The sequence below is a fragment of the Ranitomeya variabilis genome, chromosome 2, assembly GCF_051348905.1.
Source record: "Ranitomeya variabilis isolate aRanVar5 chromosome 2, aRanVar5.hap1, whole genome shotgun sequence".
Classification (NCBI taxonomy): Eukaryota; Metazoa; Chordata; class Amphibia; order Anura; family Dendrobatidae; genus Ranitomeya; species Ranitomeya variabilis.
The window spans coordinates 324,514,898-324,535,351 of record NC_135233.1 but is presented as its reverse complement, the minus strand read 5'-3'; the positions used below and the strand labels follow the sequence as shown (position 1 = coordinate 324,535,351).

Sequence of the window (20,454 nt, the reverse complement as noted above, 5' to 3'; positions counted from 1 at the left end):
CACCTTCAGGAGTAATCTGGGAGACAGGGATAGACTAAGGCGACACTAGTTTGAGGGATTGGGTAGGTACCCACAGTCCCTAGTCACTCCGTGACAGGTGCTTTGTGTGGCTAGCCCTATAGTTGTCTCACCATGTCTACAGGTAAACATTAAGTACTATTTGGGATATATGATTTGTACTGAATTTTTGAGTCATTTTGTATTGTGATGCTGCTTATCCTGTATTGAGTTATGTAATAATTTTATCCTGTGGATGTCATTATGGATTATACATAATATATTGCAGGCAGGGTCAGACTAGCCAAATGGAGGACTGGACGATTTTCCAGTGGGCCTAGGCACTGACACCTGCTGGCACAGTGAACATAAGACATGTGTGCCAGTGATGTCTATGCTGACCACTCTCCTGGGTTGCCTAACTATGGAAGAAGCGTTGACACGAAAAGCCATCAGGGTGCAACAGCGTTCTTTTTCTTACAAATGGTGAGAAGCAGTCTATGGCTACTTTCACACATCAGGTTTTTGCCGTCAGGCATAATCCGCCGGATCTGTTTTTTTCTCATAGAGTTGTATTAGCACTGGATTGTGCTTGATGGCCACACATTTCGTCCGTTTTTTGCCGAATCCATCCAAAATTTATTTTCCGGCGGACAAAGAAAAGGTCCATATGAACGTTTTTTCTGTCCGGCAAAAAAACGCCCAGCGACGGTTCCAGCAATAAACGGATTATGCCCTGTTCCTGCATTTTCAATTCTGGAGAGTCGGTCAGTCTCTCTCTCTCTCTCTCTCCAAAAATAGACAGATTATGCCTGAAGGCAAAAAACTGATGTGTGAAAGTAGCCTATAGCAGACGATCATGTCAGCAGTGACTCACGCACTGCTCTCCTGGTTTGTCTAACTCTGGGAGGAGTGACGAGCAGTACGTTACTACTCCTCCCAGTGTTAGACAACCTGGGAAAGCAGTGTGCGCATCCCTGCTGACACCATCATCTGCTGCAGACTAGCTAACTATGTATAAGGAACAGAGCGCTGTTCCATCTCTGTCTTCTAATCAAGGCTCTTCCCTGCATTGAACAAGCTGGGAGATAGGTGCTGCCATTGATAAAGCTAACACTGATTAGCTTTGTTTGTGTCTTCTCCTCTCCCACATCATTGCAGGCACAATGTATGGAGTAGAAGGAGACGGCTTCCAGCTACAGCAGCAATGACTAACGGAGCCTAACAGTGAGTAAGTGCAAATGGGGGAGATTTAGTCAGGGGTGATAGAGGGGGACGAGGCTAATTCATGAATGTATGAATGAGGGCCCCATTCCCTCATTTTTCCTTTCACTCCTGACTGACTGCACCCCCTTTCCCATATCACTCCTGACTGAGCTCCATCCCAGTTTCACACCTGACTGAGCCCCCTCCACCTGTATCACTCCTGACTGCACCCCCCCGAGTCACCCCTAAATGAGCCCCATCTCCCTGAATCACCCCTGATTGTACCCTCTCCCCTATATCACCCCTGACTGAGCCCCTTCCCCTGTATTACCCGACGGCACTCTCTCTCCTGTATCACCCCTGACTGAGCCCTTTTCCCTTATATCCTCAACAGCTGAATCCCCTCTCCTGTATCACCCCTTACAGAGCCACCTACTCCTATCAGCCCTGACTGAGCCCCTTCCCCTTTATTATCCCACACTGCACCCCCTTCTCTGTATCACCCCTGATTGAGCCCCTTCCCATATTACCCCTGACTGATCCCCTTCCATCTATATCATCCCTGACTGCACTCCCTGGCCAGTATCTTCCCTGACTGAGCCCCTTTCTACTGTATCACCCATGACTGACCACATCTGCTCCCCCTGCATCACCTCTGACTGAGCCCTCTATCCCCATATCACCCCTACTGATTGAGCACTCCCTGAGCCCCCTCTCCCTGCATCACCCCCGACTGACTAAAAGTTTTCTTCCTCTAATACCAACAAAATGAGGCTTTTCATAAAAAGTTATGGCCTTAAAGGTGGCAGAAAGATTTCCATAAAAAGTGTATGGGGGGAATAGCTGTTTTGATATCACTCCGATGTCTCCGGTATAGGACCCCCACCGCTATTAGTGAGTAAATTCACAGAATGTATTTTCTGCAGAATTTCTACAATGGACATCCCACTGCAAAATAACAGCGAAAATATCCACACAGATATTGTGTAGATATTGTGCAGATATTGTGCAGGTATTGCTCAGTTTACTACTATGTAATGTTGCACCTTTACCACTGACCTGATCCTTTGTTTTACAAAGGATGAAATTGGTGGTGAATATCCGCAGCATAAATTTACACATTATTCATGTCAAATCTTCATTGGTCAATTCACACCGTGGACTTTCTCAGTGTATAAATGAGATGTCATAAAACCTCATCCACCATACTGGTGCTATAAACATTGGTTTAGTGGTTAATACACATCAGGGGACATTTATCATTGAGTTTGTATCAAAATGATCTTTCTGTAACATTAGGAAGTGTACTACCTTATTACACCTGATATTAGTGTGTTTTACCACACAACTGGTGGTCCTGGGTGGTCCCGAGAATAATTTTCTCTGGTGGACCCAAGGTGCTCCAGGCCGACGCTGTGTGCAGGAGGGGGCTTCCTGCTGTTTTTAAGGCATTTCTTTCTTTTATTGTCTTGGGGGGTTATTGTTCATCTTTCTTGTATTTATCACATGTATGCACTAGTACTATATATATATGTATATATATATATATATATATATATATATATATATATGTATATATACGTATATATACACAGTGTATATATAATGTGTATTTTTATCGGAAATGTGTTTGATATTTATTGGGGATAATTTATAAGTTACAATTTTGACTCTGTTTGTTGGCTCCATCTGTTGTTGGTGGTTGATAGATTATTATAAGTATTTTGGGTAAGTGAGTGTCTGTAAAAAATGAATCTCTTTATGGTGATCTAATGTAATAAAATTGTGTGATACTGAGATGAAATTAGGGTGGGTTGGATCTGAAAATTAGGTTAAAGTGGGGTAAAATCTTATTCCAATAATAATACGATATGTGACATTTTATTGACTAATCCGATAACGTATCATGTACACTTATACTGTACCTCTTGGAAATGCTGTTCAAATTTGAGCAGTTCTAAATATTGCTCCATTTTTAGCTGGTGTTTCTCCCAAAAACCATCGAAAGCGCTTTCCATCTCATGTAACTGTGCCAGCAACCTTTAAAACAGAGACTTGTGACTAGTTCATAGCTCCCAGAACAGGGCATTAGATGCCACCACAAAATCCAATATCACATAGTATATGCTCATAGTAGAATTGTGAGTGCAATATTTCGAGTGAATGCTCACCTATTATATTTACATTCACACATCTCTGCTAGATAACATATTAATGGTGTATGTAAGACCAAACTGACCATAATCACCAAGTACATAGCTTTGCAGCACATATTGTTCCTATGACATTCACACCTTTAGGACTAGCTCACACCGCTGTAGACATTGGACAATTGATATCTGAATTTTCATCGCTGATATTCAGTGGGGCACTGTTCATGACCAATTTTTGGGAATGACAGAATCTGTCCTTGAAAAACAATTGCAGCATGCTGCGATTTCAGTTTGAACTTGGAATATCCAATTCTGCATATTGTACGCATTAGACCAATATAGGTGTGATTTTTATAAAGAGCTATATCCCCTATAAGTCAGTATACTTGCTTTGTACCTTCAGTTTGGGCTGACAGACTCCTGACTCCCTTTGCTTTATCCTTATTGTGTCGGGGCTCTTATCTTCTAATATAAAGCAGCACATCCACTGTATATACAGGTCCTTCTCAAAAAATTAGCATATAGTGTTAAATTTCATTATTTACCATAATTTAATGATTACAATTAAACTTTCATATATTATAGATTCATTATCCACCAACTGAAATTTGTCAGGTCTTTTATTGTTTTAATACTGATGATTTTGGCATACAACTCCTGAAAACCCAAAAAACCTGTCTCAATAAATTAGCATATTTCACCCGTCCAATCAAATAAAAGTGTTTTTTAATAACAAACAAAAAAACCATCAAATAATAATGTTCAGTTATGCACTCAATACTTGGTCGGGAATCCTTTGGCAGAAATGACTGCTTCAATGCGGCGTGGCATGGAGGCAATCAGCCTGTGACACTGCTGAGATGTTATGGAGGCCCAGGATGCTTCAATAGCGGCCTTAAGCTCATCCAGAGTGTTGGGTCTTGCGTCTCTCAACTTTCTCTTCACAATATCCCACAGATTCTCTATGGGGTTCAGGTCAGGAGAGTTGGCAGGCCAATTGAGCACAGTAATACCATGGTCAGTAAACCATTTCCCAGTGGTTTTGGCACTGTGAGCAGGTGCCAGGTCGTGCTGGAAAATGAAATCTTCATCTCCATAAAGCATTTCAGCCGATGGAAGCATGAAGTGCTCCAAAATCTCCTGATAGCTAGCTGCATTGACCCTGCCCTTGATGAAACACAGTGGACCAACACCAGCAGCTGACATGGCACCCCACACCATCACTGACTGTGGGTACTTGACACTGGACTTCAGGCATTTTGGCATTTCCTTCTCCCCAGTCTTCCTTCAGACTCTGGCACCTTGATTTCCGAATGACATGCAAAATTTGCTTTCATCAGAAAAAAGTACTTGGGACCACTTAGCAACAGTCCAGTGCTGCTTCTCTGTAGCCCAGGTCAGGCGCTTCTGCCGCTGTTTATGGTTCAAAAGTGGCTTTACCTGGGGAATGCGGCACCTGTAGCCCATTTCCTGCACACGCCTGTGCACGGTGGCTCTGGATGTTTCCACACCAGACTCAGTCCACTGCTTCCTCAGGTTCCGGTCACCTCTTCTCGTTGTACAGTGTTTTCTGCCACATTGTTTCCTTCCAACAGACTTACCATCGAGGTGCCTTGATACAGCACTCTGGGAACAGCCTATTTGTTGAGAAATTTCTTTCTGGGTCTTACCCTCTTGCTTGAGGGTGTCAATGATGGCCTTCTTGACATCTGTCAGGTCGCTAGTCTTACCCATGATGGGGGTTTTGAGTAATGAACCAGGCAGGGAGTTTTTAAAAGCCTCAGGTATCTTTTGCATGTGTTTAGAGTTAATTAGTTGATTCAGAAGATTAGGGTAATAGGCCGTTTAGAGAACCTTTTCTTGATATGCTAATTTATTGAGACAGGTTTTTTGGGTTTTCAGGAGTTGTATGCCAAAATCATCAGTATTAAAACAATAAAAGACCTGACAAATTTCAGTTGGTGGATAATGAATCTATAATATATGAAAGTTTAATTGTAATCATTACATTATGGTAAATAATGAAATTTAACACTATATGCTAATTTTTTGAGAAGGACCTGTACATATATATGTACATCTAAAAGATCATATTCTGGCAACCTGCAATGGCCACTAGAGGGCTGTCATCTCACAGGAAGTGATGACATCCCGTCCATTCAGTCACCTGACCCTGTAGGAAGTCAGTGGTCTCAGCGGTCAGATAACTGAATGGACAAGATGTCATTACTTCCAGTCCCAATGGAAACCAATGAAGCAGCAATGCTGGAGCATGGCGGATTCAGAGTGGTAAATAACATTTGTTTTATTAAAAAAAAAAAAAAAATCCCTTTAGCAGCTGTTAAAAAAAGTAGTAACATATCTTTCTTTATATGCAAATGATAAAATTCATTTTTTTAACATTGTCACTGCACAGTATATAGGATTAATTTAACTTTTATGGGCTTTATTAAACTGCGTTTTATTTTGCATGTTTTAATAACACCGAAATAATGAAACAAGTATAAAAGCATTGTGGCCGCTGTGTAGTAATATATTTTTTGGTTTTCCTGGCTCAAGAGAAAATTTCTGCGGTCACACTGCAGATTGCTGAATCGTGACAGTGTGCAAGGTGCACACTGTCAGGATGCCCCTGTATTTCCAGTGCAATTGGGCAACCAAGTGATTGCAAGTGTATAACTTACATACTTATGGTCATGTATCTACTAAATTCTCATCTGCTTTTCTGAATAGAAGGAAAATAGAGGGGAATCCTGACAGTGTGCATATTAGACACGGTCACTATTCGGCAATCTGCAGTCACGGAGCGCACGCAGAAGTTTTTTTGAGCTCAGAAAACCACTTTAAATTCAGGTGCTGGACACCAATTCATACTCTCTGATCATGACACCTCTTCTGTGCCTTCACTATTGATATGGTGCTGTAACTCCTCCAGCTGGGAAGGATTGTACAAGGAACTTAGGCTTGTATTAAGTTTATAAAATAGAAAATTAGGTCTTATAGACAGAATCATATTGAAATACAGTCCAAATAAGGCACATATCAGACACTCTGTATTCTTCAAAATCCAACCAAAAAGAAAGTCAGACCGCACCCAATACCAACTTTGTCTTCATGGACATCAGAGCGCACGTCCACACCAGGGGGTCCTCCTGGTCATAGTCCACAATAAGTATATAAGCAAAGGACAGCGCCACATCCGGGAGTGTCAGGCAATAACACACTTTATTCTGCCTCCTGCGGCAACGTTTCGGTCCGAGGACCTTTGTCAAGCACAGTACAGTCACCTCTTAACCACCATTATATACCATTAAGACCACCCCCATAGTTAACACAGAACCAATGGCAGTGTCATGATCACATAGAAAAAAACATCAGTATAACAAATTACATAGAAACGCATAAAAACACAATTATACACTACCCAGTACATATAGTATTCGTCCCCTAGTGTAAACACACCCCCTGATCGCTCTTATGATAACATACCAGTCCCCAAACGTAGTCTCTGCAGCCCTGGCTATCCGGATGTAAACACACTGTGTCACCCTATCAGAACCGTGCTTCAGCCGTTGCCATAGTGCCCCCACATATGCTAATATCTATATGGCTGTCCTGGAGGGTGAACACGTATATGGTTCGCGGTTCTGGAGCTATGTTAGGGGCTGGCGGCGCTACATCGACGACATCTTCCTGGTGTGGGATGGGGATCGTACTGAGCTTGAACAGTTCTTTTTGTACCTAAACAGTGTGCATTCTGGCTTGGGGTTCACTATGGAGTGCTCACAATCCAGGATGCAATTTCTGGACACTTGTGTGTACAAATTTGAGGGTCTCCTCTATACCGACCTATTTGTTAAACATACAGATAGGAACAATCTGTTGCATTTCTCCAGTGAGCATCCACGTCGCATGGTGGAGTCTTTGCCATGGAGCCAATTGTTGCGAGTGAGGAGGATTGTCTCAAGTGACACTCAAGTGGATAGTAGATTGAGTGAAATGTGTCAAAAATTTCTTGCCAGAGGATATCCCAGAATTGATCTGGAGAGATTTAAAACTAAGGCTCTATCTAAAGAACGGGTTGAACTTTTAAAACCTAAGACAGGAGTTATGACCAATAAGAGAATTCCATTTGTCACGGCATACAATGGCCTTAGCAACCGGATCTCTGGAGTGATACGGAGGCATTGGCCATTGCTCAGTAGAGGTCATATCAATGTTCAGGAATTTCAATTGCCCCCTCTATTCTCCTACAGGAGAAATAAAAATCTTAAAGATGAGTTGGTGGTGTCTGATATTGGAAGTTCTAAAAAGGATCTACAGACTACTCTGAGTCGCCCGAGTTTGGGGAACTTTCCATGTCTTAATTGTGCGTGTTGTAATAACATGGTGAAGGGGGCGGTATTTTATCACCCCCACACGGGTAAGAAATATGAGATACGGAGACGATATACGTGTAAAAGTAGCTTTGTGATCTATGTCCTTAGCTGTCCTTGTGGTCTCTACTATGTGGGAGAGACCACAATGGAGGTTAGGGCCAGGATCAGCAAGCATAAGAGCACAATTAGGACTAAACGTATTGAACTTCCAGTACCCAGACACTTCCATGAGATGAAACACTCGGTTAATCAACTGAGATATAGAGTAATAGATGACGTCCCTGTGTTGAGACGGGGCGGAGACCGGGTCTCTATTTTGAAGAAAAGGGAACTCCAATGGATTTTTGACCTGGACACGCTCTTTCCAAGGGGTATGAATATAGAATATCCACAGAATTGTCTCCTATAAGCGTTTAAGTGGGTTGGTTGTGGATCCTCGCCGGTGTATTGCTTTTAACCATGATTTTAAATTTATGATGTGATTTGATGTAGTACCCATGTACGGTGGTGTAATTTTGATTATCCCTAATTCCCCTATTATATGGGAGCTTTTGAGCCATTTATTTCTCCCTTAAAGAGAATTATGAATTATGATATACATGATGGATACTCTAAATGCTGTTAGCTGTTGAGCCCTATTAGCGTATGTTTAGTTTATAATATAATTGCATCTAGAGATATATGTTGGTGAGATGGATAGATGTTCATATATTCAATTTGATATATGTAAGGTTTTGCTTTTGCGCCAATTTGGTATTAATTTACACACTGTACGATTGGATTTGTTTTCCCCCTGTATGTTTTTTATGTATCTTTGCAGGGTTGGTGTGATATCCAAGGAACAGGGGGATGCTTTATAATACCAATCAAATTGAATTTATGCATTGGTTTCTATCAGAATGTTACTGGATCTGGGTAATAATGGATATCCCCGATGCTCTTTTTCAACATGGCTATGTGAAGTCAAAATTGTGAAACTATGGACACAACATTATCCACTTGAGTGGAGAAGTGGAGCCCTGAAAGAATGCGTGCTGGCTTTCTTTGTAAGGATAAGACTATAAATATATGCGCACTGGGACAATGATGTTGTGGACCGTCCATTTTTTGGAATCGAACTTGTGTTCTGAAGGAAGAAAGTGGAACATCGCATCTGGATAAATACTGGCTTTTATGATTATAATGAACTGTATTTGGACCGGCGTACTAAACACTATGGAATGCTGTAATGTGTCTCCATAGTTGTATTGAACTGTATCCGGACCGGCGCTCTTATAGAGCATTGTGAACTGTTGTAATTTGTTTCCATGGGGATGATGTGGGAGTTCGGTGGGAGGATCCTTTGCCCAGGCGTGCGCAGCGTTGCTGGTGCTTGTGGAGGAGGGTGACAGTGGACGCTGCCTGTATGACTCAGTGCGGTCACATGTGACCGGCACTGGTGTCTGATTGGGCCGCACTGGCCCTGCACACGCCCACTGCACTATGGCAACGGCTGAAGCACGGTTCTGATAGGGTGACACAGTGTGTTTACATCCGGATAGCCAGGGCTGCAGAGACTACGTTTGGGGACTGGTATGTTATCATAAGAGTGATCAGGGGGTGTGTTTACACTAGGGGACGAATACTATATGTACTGGGTAGTGTATAATTGTGTTTTTATGCGTTTCTATGTAATTTGTTATACTGATGTTTTTTTCTATGTGATCATGACACTGCCATTGGTTCTGTGTTAACTATGGGGGTGGTCTTAATGGTATATAATGGTGGTTAAGAGGTGACTGTACTGTGCTTGACAAAGGTCCTCGGACCGAAACGTTGCCGCAGGAGGCAGAATAAAGTGTGTTATTGCCTGACACTCCCGGATGTGGCGCTGTCCTTTGCTTATATACTTATTGTGGACTCTGTATTCTTCAGTCTTTGTAGGCTTCAAAAGGGGGAAAAATGTCTAAGGTATCATGCGCCAAAAAAAACAAACTATATACAGTACAGAGAATGCCAAGAGTGTGCAAAGCAGTCTTCAAAGCAAAAGGTGGCTACTTTGAAGAACCTAGAATATAAGACATAATTTCAGTTGTTTCACACTTTTTTGTTAAGTATATAATTCCACATGTGTTAATTCATAGTTTTGATGCCTTCAGTGTGAATGTACAATTTTCATAGTCATGAAAATACAGAAAAATCTTTAAATGAGAATGTGTGTCCAAACTTTTGGTCTGTACTGTATGTGTTACCATAAACTGTATGTTTTCTACCTGTTCACAGTTTCCCAATCGCCATGTTTTTCACAGGTTTCGTGCTCCGTAACTAAACTTGTGCTTGGTTGTTCAAAACTGTTGAGCAGTAAACCTCCTTCTTGTGTTACTGAGGTAATGTCTTTCTGCAAATAGAAGTGATACATTTATTGTACTTTGTGTTAACATGGGAATATGGTAATAACACGTGCAGAGTTAAATAAATAAATAAAAAATTAATTAATTAATTAAAAATAATAATGGAGTTTTTAGTATGCAGAAATATAAGACATTTTGAAATATATACAGTTTACTGAACATCAGCGATACATTTCCTATATGTTCACTTGAACATGTAGGAAACTTCTTCTAAGGAGTCATGGACCATATGAAAGGGTATCATGAAAGTATGCTGTTTTTGTATGACTAGTGTTTAAAGAATTATTGTCATCAGTCCTTTTCGGGAGCGCACTGCTCCTCTGCCTCCCGGCTTCCTGTTTGCGGGGGGACGGTGCGCTCCTAAAGGTTGGACGCTTGGACCAGATGCTTGTAAGCTCTGCTGGTATGAACTGTGCCCTCCTCCAGTGCTGCAACATCAGAGGAGGGCAGGAATAGTAGAGCTGCCAACACTGTGCCTACGCTAGATCAGTGCTCACAGAAAAGAGCTTGTAAGTGCTGCACATGCTACACTGCAGCATTGGCTGTTAACCTAGACAGCGAATATTAAACAATAAAATTTAATATCCCTTCATTCTTCTGGGTGGAGAAGATTTTTAATAAGATTAATAAGATTAAAATTACAAAGTGTGTTGTTTTTTAAGTGTTTTGTAATTTTATTATTGATGATTATTATTGATTTAACCATTAGGATGACTGCTAGTGATGTTTCATAATACATGTGTTCACATGTCAGCAGTATGGATGAAGATAAACTTCTTCCTTAGACATCCTCTTCTCCACAGTCACGTGACCATTTTATCCTTAAAGCTGTATTCCCATCTCCAAGATCCTATACGACCACTGATACAGTGACAGCTAGTTAACTAGTAGATAGTGGTCGTAACCATGGATACCTAAGGTCCTGCAATGCCTGCACATGAGGAAAGAGACACAGTGAATCAGAAAAACTATACTACATTTCTAAATGTAGGTATTTGCTAATATTATTATTATTACACCTACTACATATTGGGATATGATCTTGGAGATGAGAATATCCCTTTAAGCCAAGGCAGCATACCTGTTCTTGTGCTGCAATCTTCTACTTTATATAATTGCACAGGCGTAAGTGCTCATGGGTGACCTTGCCAGACTAGATTTTATTTGCCACTACATTAGGTCTTATTCAGTTGTTTATTTTTTTCTCTTGTGTAGAATATACACTCACTGGCCACTTTATTAGGTACACCTGTCCAACTTCTTGTTAACACTTAATTTCTAATCAGCCAATCACATGGCGGCAACTCAGTGCATTTAGGCATGTAGACATGGTCAAGACAATCTCCTGCAGTTCAAACCGAGCATCAGTATGGGGAAGAAAGGTGATTTGAGTGCCTTTGAACGTGGCATGGTTGTTGGTGCCAGAAGGGCTGGTCTGAGTATTTCAGAAACTGCTGATCTACTGGGATTTTCACGCACAACCATCTCTAGGGTTTACAGAGAATGGTCCGAAAAAGAAAAAAAATCCAGTGAGCGGCAGTTCTGTGGGCGGAAATGCCTTGTTGATGCCAGAGGTCAGAGGAGAATGGGCAGTGTTGTGAATTTGGATTCTGGGCTCCCCCGGTGGCTACTGGTGGAATTGAACTTGTGACATCATCTTCCCTGTTCACCTGTTCTGATTAGATCTGGGTGTCGCTATATAACCTGGCTTCTCTGTTAGATGCTTGCCGGTCAACAATGTTATCAGAAGCCTCTCTGTGCTTGTTCCTGCTCCCAGACATCTACTAGATAAGTTGGACATTCGTCCATGTTTTGTTTTTGTATTTTGGTTCCAGTTCACAGCTGCAGTTTCGTTACTGTGTCTGGAAAGCTCTTGTTGATCAGGAATTGCCACTCTGGTATTATGAGTTAATGCCAGAGTCCTAAAGTAATTTCTGGATGTGTTTTGTTAGGGTTTTCTACTGACCATGAAAGTATGCTTTCTGTCTTCTGCTATCTAGAAAGCGGACCTCAAATTTGCTAAAACTATTTTCCTGCTGCGTTTGTTGTTTCATCTCATATCACCGCCAATATATGTGGGGGGCTTCTGTCTCCTTTTTGGGCATTTCTCTAGAGGTGAGTCAGGTCTTATATTTCCCTCTGCTAGCATTATTTAGTTCTCCGGCCGGCGCTGGGCATATAGGGATAAAAAGTAGGACATGCTACCTGGCTACTTCTAGATGATGCGGTAGGTTTAGTTCATGGTCAGTACAGTTACATCTTCCAAGAGCTTGTTCCTATTGAGGCTTATGCTAGTTCTCTGGCCATGGAGATCATGATAGTTTGACCGGCCCACTAAAGGGTTAAAATCCTTGGCTGAGAAAGGAGAGAAATAAGAAGTCTGCTGAAAATTTTTTTTTTTTTTTTTCTCTAGTAGTTAGTGTGCTCTTAATTGGATCACTTGCCAGTCTGTCTATGCTGCAGTCTTTCTTTTTTTTCTCTCTCCTTCTAATCTTTGAATGGCTCTATGTTCACCTGTCTATAATGGATCTACAGAGTGTAACTGCAGGTTTGAATAATCTCGCCACGAAAGTACAAAGTTTGCAAGATTTTGTTGTTCATGCTCCGGTATCAGAGCCGAGAATTCCTTTGCCGGAATTCTTCTCAGGGAATAGATCTAGCTTTCAGAATTTTAGAAATAATTGTAAGTTATTTTTGTCCCTGAAATCTCGTTCTGCTGGAGACCCTGCACAGCAGGTTGGGATTGTGATTTCCTTGCTCCGCGGCGACCCTCAAGATTGGGCTTTTGCATTGGCACCAGGGGATCCTGCGTTGCGCAATGTGGATGCGTTTTTTCTGGCCTTGGGCTTGCTTTATGAGGAACCTCATTTGGAACTTCAGGCAGAAAAAACTTTGATGTCCCTATCGCAGGGGCAAGATGAAGCTGAAATTTACTGCCAAAGATTCCGTAAATGGTCTGTGCTTACTCAGTGGAATGAGTGTGCCTTGGCGGCTACTTTCAGAGAGGGTCTTTCTGATGCCATTAAGGATGTTATGGTGGGGTTCCCTGTGCCTGCAAGTCTGAATGAGTCCATGACAATGGCCATTCAGATCGATAGGCGTCTGCGGGAGCGCAAACCAGTGCACCATCTGGCGGTGTCCACTGAGAAGACGCCAGAAAACATGCAGTGTGATAGAATTCTGTCCAGAAGCGAGCGGCAGAATTTTAGACGGAAAAATGGGTTGTGTTTCTATTGTGGGGATTCTACTCATGTTATATCAGCATGCTCTAAGCGTACTAAAAAGCTTGATAAATCCGTTCCCATTGGCACTTTACAGTCTAAATTTATTTTGTCTGTGACCCTGATTTGCTCTTTGTCATCTATTACTACGGACGCCTATATCGACTCTGGCGCCGCTTTGAGTCTTATGGATTGGTCCTTTGCCAATCGTTGTGGGTATGATTTAGAGCCTTTGGAGACTCTTATTCCTCTGAAGGGGATTGACTCCACCCCATTGGCTAATAATAAACCACAATACTGGACACAAGTGACTATGTGTATTAATCCGGATCACCAGGAGACTATTCGTTTTCTGGTGCTGTATAATCTACATGATGATTTGGTGCTAGGATTGCCATGGCTGCAGTCTCACAACCCAGTCCTTGACTGGAGAGCTATGTCTGTGTTGAGCTGGGGATGTAAGGGGACTCATGGGGACGTACCTTTGGTGTCCATTTCATCATCTATTCCCTCTGAAATCCCTGAGTTCCTGTCTGATTATCGTGACGTCTTTGAAGAACCCAAGCTGGGTTCGCTACCTCCGCACCGTGAGTGCGATTGTGCTATAGATTTAATTCCGGGTAGTAAATACCCAAAGGGTCGTTTATTTAATCTGTCTGTGCCTGAACATACTGCTATGCGAGAATATATAAAGGAGTCCTTGGAAAAGGGACATATTCGTCCATCGTCATCTCCCTTAGGAGCCGGTTTTTTCTTTGTGTCAAAAAAAGACGGCTCTTTGAGACCATGTATTGATTATCGGCTTTTGAATAAAATCACGGTTAAATATCAATACCCATTGCCGTTGCTGACTGATTTGTTTGCTCGCATAAAGGGGGCCAAGTGGTTCTCTAAGATTGATCTCCGTGGGGCGTATAATTTGGTGCGGATCAGGCAGGGGGATGAGTGGAAAACCGCATTTAATACGCCCGAGGGCCACTTTGAGTATTTGGTGATGCCTTTTGGTCTTTCTAATGCCCCTTCAGTCTTCCAGTCCTTTATGCATGATATTTTCCGCGATTTTTTGGATAAATTTATGATAGTGTATCTGGATGATATTCTGATTTTTTCGGATGATTGGGACTCTCATGTCCGGCAAGTTAAGAGGGTTTTTCAGGTTTTGCGGTCTAATTCTCTGTGTGTCAAGGGTTCTAAGTGCGTTTTTGGGGTTCAGAGAATTTCCTTTTTGGGATATATTTTTTCTCCCTCTTCCATTGAGATGGATCCTGTCAAGGTTCAAGCTATTTGTGATTGGACGCAGCCCTCTTCTCTTAAAAGTCTTCAGAAATTTTTGGGCTTTGCCAACTTTTATCGTCGATTTATTTCTGGTTTTTCGGATGTCGTTAAGCCATTGACCGATTTGACTAGACAGGGTGCTGATGTTGCTAATTGGTCCCCTGATGCTGTGGAGGCCTTTCAGGAGCTTAAGCGCCGTTTTTCTTCTGCCCCTGTGTTGCGTCAGCCTGATGTGACTCTTCCTTTTCAGGTTGAGGTCGACGCTTCTGAGATCGGGGCTGGGGCAGTGTTGTCGCAGAAAAGTTCTGACTGCGCCGTGATGAGGCCTTGTGCCTTCTTTTCCCGTAAATTTTCGCCCGCTGAGCGGAATTATGATGTTGGGAATCGGGAGCTTTTGGCCATGAAGTGGGCGTTTGAGGAGTGGCGCCATTGGCTCGAGGGGGCCAGACATCAGGTGGTGGTATTGACTGACCACAAAAATTTGATCTATCTTGAGACCGCCAGGCGCCTGAATCCTAGACAGGCGCGCTGGTCATTATTTTTCTCTCGGTTTAATTTTGTGGTATCGTACCTACCGGGTTCTAAGAATGTTAAGGCGGATGCCCTTTCTAGGAGTTTTGAGCCTGATTCACCCGGCAACTCTGACCCCACAGGTATTCTTAAGGAGGGAGTTATCTTGTCAGCCGTTTCTCCAGACCTGCGGCGGGCCTTGCAGGAGTTTCAGGCGGATAGACCGGATCGTTGTCCGCCTGATAGGTTGTTTGTTCCTGATGATTGGACCAGTAGAGTCATCTCTGAGGTACATTCTTCTGCATTGGCAGGTCATCCTGGAATTTTTGGTACCAGGGATTTGGTGGCAAGATCCTTCTGGTGGCCTTCCCTGTCACGAGATGTGCGAGGCTTTGTGCAGTCTTGTGACGTTTGTGCTCGGGCCAAGCCTTGTTGTTCTCGGGCTAGTGGATTATTGTTGCCCTTGCCTATTCCTAAGAGGCCTTGGACACACATCTCGATGGATTTTATTTCAGATCTGCCTGTTTCTCAGAAGATGTCTGTCATCTGGGTGGTGTGTGACCGTTTTTCTAAGATGGTCCATTTGGTTCCCCTGCCCAAATTGCCTTCTTCTTCCGAGTTGGTGCCCCTGTTTTTTCAAAATGTTGTTCGTTTGCATGGGATTCCTGAGAATATCGTTTCTGACAGAGGAACCCAATTTGTGTCTAGATTTTGGCGGGCATTCTGTGCTAGGATGGGCATAGATTTGTCTTTTTCGTCTGCTTTTCACCCTCAGACTAATGGCCAGACCGAGCGGACTAATCAGACCCTGGAGACATATCTGAGGTGTTTTGTGTCTGCTGACCAGGATGATTGGGTTGCTTTTTTGCCATTGGCGGAGTTCGCCCTCAATAATCGGGCCAGCTCTGCCACTTTGGTGTCCCCGTTTTTCTGTAATTCGGGGTTCCACCCTCGATTTTCCTCCGGTCAGATGGAATCCTCGGATTGTCCTGGAGTGGATGCGGTGGTGGAGAGATTGCATCATATCTGGGGGCAGGTGATGGACAATTTAAAGTTGTCCCAGGAGAAGACTCAGCTTTTTGCCAACCGTCACCGTCGTGTTGGTCCTCGGCTTTGTGTTGGAGATTTGGTGTGGTTGTCTTCTCGTTTTGTCCCTATGAGGGTCTCATCTCCTAAGTTTAAGCCTCGGTTCATCGGTCCGTATAAAATATTGGAGATTCTTAACCCTGTTTCCTTCCGTTTGGACCTCCCTGCATCCTTTTCTATTCATAACGTTTTTCATCGGTCGTTATTGCGCAGGTATGAGGCACCGGTTGTGCCTTCCGTTGAGCCTCCTGCTCCGGTGTTGGTTGAGGGTGAGTTGGAGTACGTTGTGGAAAAAATCCTAGACTCCCGTGTTTCCAGACGGAGACTCCAGTATCTGGTCAAGTGGAAGGGATACGGCCAGGAGGATAATTCTTGGGTCACTGCATCTGATGTTCATGCCTCTGATCTGGTTCGTGCCTTTCATAGGGCCCATCCTGATCGCCCTGGTGGTTCTGGTGAGGGTTCGGTGCCCCCTCCTTGAGGGGGGGGTACTGTTGTGAATTTGGATTCTGGGCTCCCCCGGTGGCTACTGGTGGAATTGAACTTGTGACATCATCTTCCCTGTTCACCTGTTCTGATTAGATCTGGGTGTCGCTATATAACCTGGCTTCTCTGTTAGATGCTTGCCGGTCAACAATGTTATCAGAAGCCTCTCTGTGCTTGTTCCTGCTCCCAGACATCTACTAGATAAGTTGGACATTCGTCCATGTTTTGTTTTTGTATTTTGGTTCCAGTTCACAGCTGCAGTTTCGTTACTGTGTCTGGAAAGCTCTTGTTGATCAGGAATTGCCACTCTGGTATTATGAGTTAATGCCAGAGTCCTAAAGTAATTTCTGGATGTGTTTTGTTAGGGTTTTCTACTGACCATGAAAGTATGCTTTCTGTCTTCTGCTATCTAGAAAGCGGACCTCAAATTTGCTAAAACTATTTTCCTGCTGCGTTTGTTGTTTCATCTCATATCACCGCCAATATATGTGGGGGGCTTCTGTCTCCTTTTTGGGCATTTCTCTAGAGGTGAGTCAGGTCTTATATTTCCCTCTGCTAGCATTATTTAGTTCTCCGGCCGGCGCTGGGCATATAGGGATAAAAAGTAGGACATGCTACCTGGCTACTTCTAGATGATGCGGTAGGTTTAGTTCATGGTCAGTACAGTTACATCTTCCAAGAGCTTGTTCCTATTGAGGCTTATGCTAGTTCTCTGGCCATGGAGATCATGACAGGGCAGACTGGTTCGAGCTGATAGAAAGGCAACAGTGACTCAAATCGCCACCCGTTACAACCAAGGTAGGCCTAAGAGCATCTCTGAACGCACAGTGCGTCGAACTTTGAGGCAGATGGGCTACAGCAGCAGAAGACCACACCGGGTACCACTCCTTTCAGCTAAGAACAGGAAACTGAGGCTACAATTTGCACAAGCTCATCGAAATTGGACAGTAGAAGATTGGAAAAACGTTGCTTGGTCTGATGAGTCTCGATTTCTGCTGCGACATTCGGATGGTAGGGTCAGAATTTGGCGTAAACAACATGAAAGCATGGATCCATCCTGCCTTGTATGGAGCATCTTTGGGATGTGCAGCCGACAAATCTGCGGCAACTGTGTGATGCCATCATGTCAATATGGACCAAAATCTCTGAGGAATGCTTCCAGCACCTTGTTGAATCTATGCCACGAAGAATTGAGGCAGTTCTGAAGGCAAAAGGGGGTCCAACCCGTTACTAGCATGGTGTACCTAATAAAGTGGCCAGTGAGTGTACTTGTATAATGTTAGCATACAAATTGGCCAATTCATGAGAGCTCATCAACCATGACAAGGTGATATTTCTTTGATGGGACCATTAACCTAATATTTATCAAATATGCCCCACCTGGGCTAATGGGACAGGATTTAAGGGGCAGGCAGGATTGTTATGACTGTTCACAGAAAAAATCCCCAAAAATATTAAAATTTAACCTTTATTAAACCAATTAATTAAAAAAGACCAAAAACTGTGCACTTACAAAAACCGCTAGCGCTACACAGAAAGGGGATCGGCCCGGTGGTGCAGCTATCCACACCGCTCAAAATGATGAAAAACATATGAAAGCTAAGTAACCCTTTGATATTTGGTTGTACTCCTGACGAACCTCTTTAAAAAGAAGGAAGAGGGGAAACGCGTTGAGTGAAAAGGGATTCTTTTGAGTTAAAATGGTTTATTTTGACTGAGTAAAAAGTGATCTATCTGATGCAAATATATTGGTTGGCCGACCTGGACATTGTAAAAAGTTCATTATGACAATGTGTGGCTATATGAAGTACGAGTGTGTAGCACAATAATTTTCTTCTTATAAACATTGGGACAGCATCTTGAGAGGGGTTCCCAATATATTTAACCAACTAAGAGAATATATATGCATATGTTTCCATGAGGGTTTTTGGAAAAAACATTTTTTAAAATATAGCACTGTAGCACTTTCTCCTATTTTAAGCTGATTTAGCTATTAAGAGACTATTAGTTTCAGCCAGATATTCGTATAGGCTCAACCAGACATTGCCATCAATTTTATCCATTTCTGAGCACCCGTATGGATGATCTTTTTTCAATCCTGCCTTCCAGACAGGGTTTTGCAGGGGTAGCAGGGTGAGCCGACGAGGAGCGGGGGCGCCATTGCGTAGGATAATAGGGTGCCAACCTCCGCAAGTAGGCAGGGTGCATTCAGTGAGTGTAGGGCTTGGCACTGTCCCGGCCTTTCCTGTTGTTTGATTGTGTTTTGGTGATGGTTTTTGTAAGTGCACAGTTTTTGGTCTTTTTTAATTAATTGGTTTAATAAAGGTTAAATTTTAATATTTTTGGGGATTTTTTCTGTGAACAGTCTTTGATTTACCCCAAAATTATCTTTCTCTGTGAAAAACTATTCAGGATTGTTATGACCCCAATGGCAGAGGGTCTCAGAAATAAATACCAAGTCTGCAAACACAAAAAACCAGCTCATAGGGCAGTGGTAACTGGGCTGACCGTATATCTAATCCTAGCACCACAAATAGCAGCAGCCGGGGAACGTGCCTACGTTGGTTCTAGACGTCTCGCGCCAGCCGGAGAACTAACTAACCCTAGAAGGGAAAAGATAGACCTTTCTTGCCTCCAGAGAAAAGACCCCAAAAGTTGGATACAAGCCCCCAACAAATAATAACGGTGAGGTAAGAAGAAAAGACAAACGTAAGAATGAACTAGGTATTTAGCAAAGAGAGGCCCACTGACTAATAGCAGAATATAGTAAGATGACTTATACGGTCAGCAAAAACCCTATCAAAATTTCCACGCTGGATATTCAAGAACCCCCGAACCGTCTAACGGCCCGGGGGGAGAATACCAGCCCCCTAGAGCTTCCAGCAAAATCAGGAATCACATTTAGTACAAGCTGGACAAAAAATAAGAGCAATACAAATAACCAAAAAACAAGGAAGCAGGACTTAGCTTAATTTTGCAAAAACCAGGACCAGCAGACAGGAGCAAACAGAAAGGACTGATTACAACGATGCCAGGCACCAGACTGAGAATTCAGGAAGTTCAAATAGCAACACCCCTGGACTAACGACCCAGGTGGGTGCCAAACTGAGGAAAGACAATCCCAGAGTAATATCACTAGTGACCACAAGAGGGAGCCAAAAAAGTCTAATTCACAACAGTACCCCCCCTTTAAGGAGGGGTCACCGAACCCTCACCAAGACCACCAGGGCGATCAGGATGAGCAGCGTGAAAGGCACGAACTAAATCGGCCGCATGCACATCAGAGGCAACCACCCAGGAATTATCCTCCTGACCATAGCCCTTCCACTTGACCAGATACTGAAGCCTCCGCCTGGAGAGACGAGAATCCAAGATCTTCTCCACCACGTACTCCAACTCGCCCTCAACCCACACCGGAGCAGGAGGCTCAACAGAAGGAACCACAGGTACAACGTACCGCCGCAACAAAGACCTATGGAACACGTTGTGAATGGCAAACGACACCGGAAGATCCAAGCGAAAGGACACAGGATTAAGGATTTCCAATATCTTGTAAGGACCGATGAAGCGAGGCTTAAATTTAGGAGAGGAGACCTTCATAGGAATAAATCGAGAAGACAGCCATACCAAATCCCCAACATGAAGTCGGGGACCCACACCGCGGCGGCGGTTGGCAAAACGCTGAGCCTTCTCCTGTGACAACTTTAAGTTGTCCACCACATGATTCCAAATCTGCTGCAACCTATCCACC

General features: G+C 43.2%; 1 protein-coding gene across 2 annotated transcripts in view; it reads right to left on the bottom strand.

Moving 5' to 3' along the window:
- The window catches only part of MCF2 (MCF.2 cell line derived transforming sequence), a 181,614-nt gene that overhangs the window by 78,585 nt on the left and 82,575 nt on the right, over window positions 1-20,454 (bottom strand). For both annotated transcript variants that reach the window (XM_077285261.1, XM_077285262.1), the window contains 2 exons: window positions 9,988-10,112; window positions 3,129-3,243 (listed from right to left, as the gene is read on the bottom strand). In XM_077285261.1, the coding sequence (XP_077141376.1) occupies window positions 3,129-3,243; window positions 9,988-10,112 (240 nt within the window). The remainder of the gene's footprint in view (window positions 1-3,128; window positions 3,244-9,987; window positions 10,113-20,454) is intronic.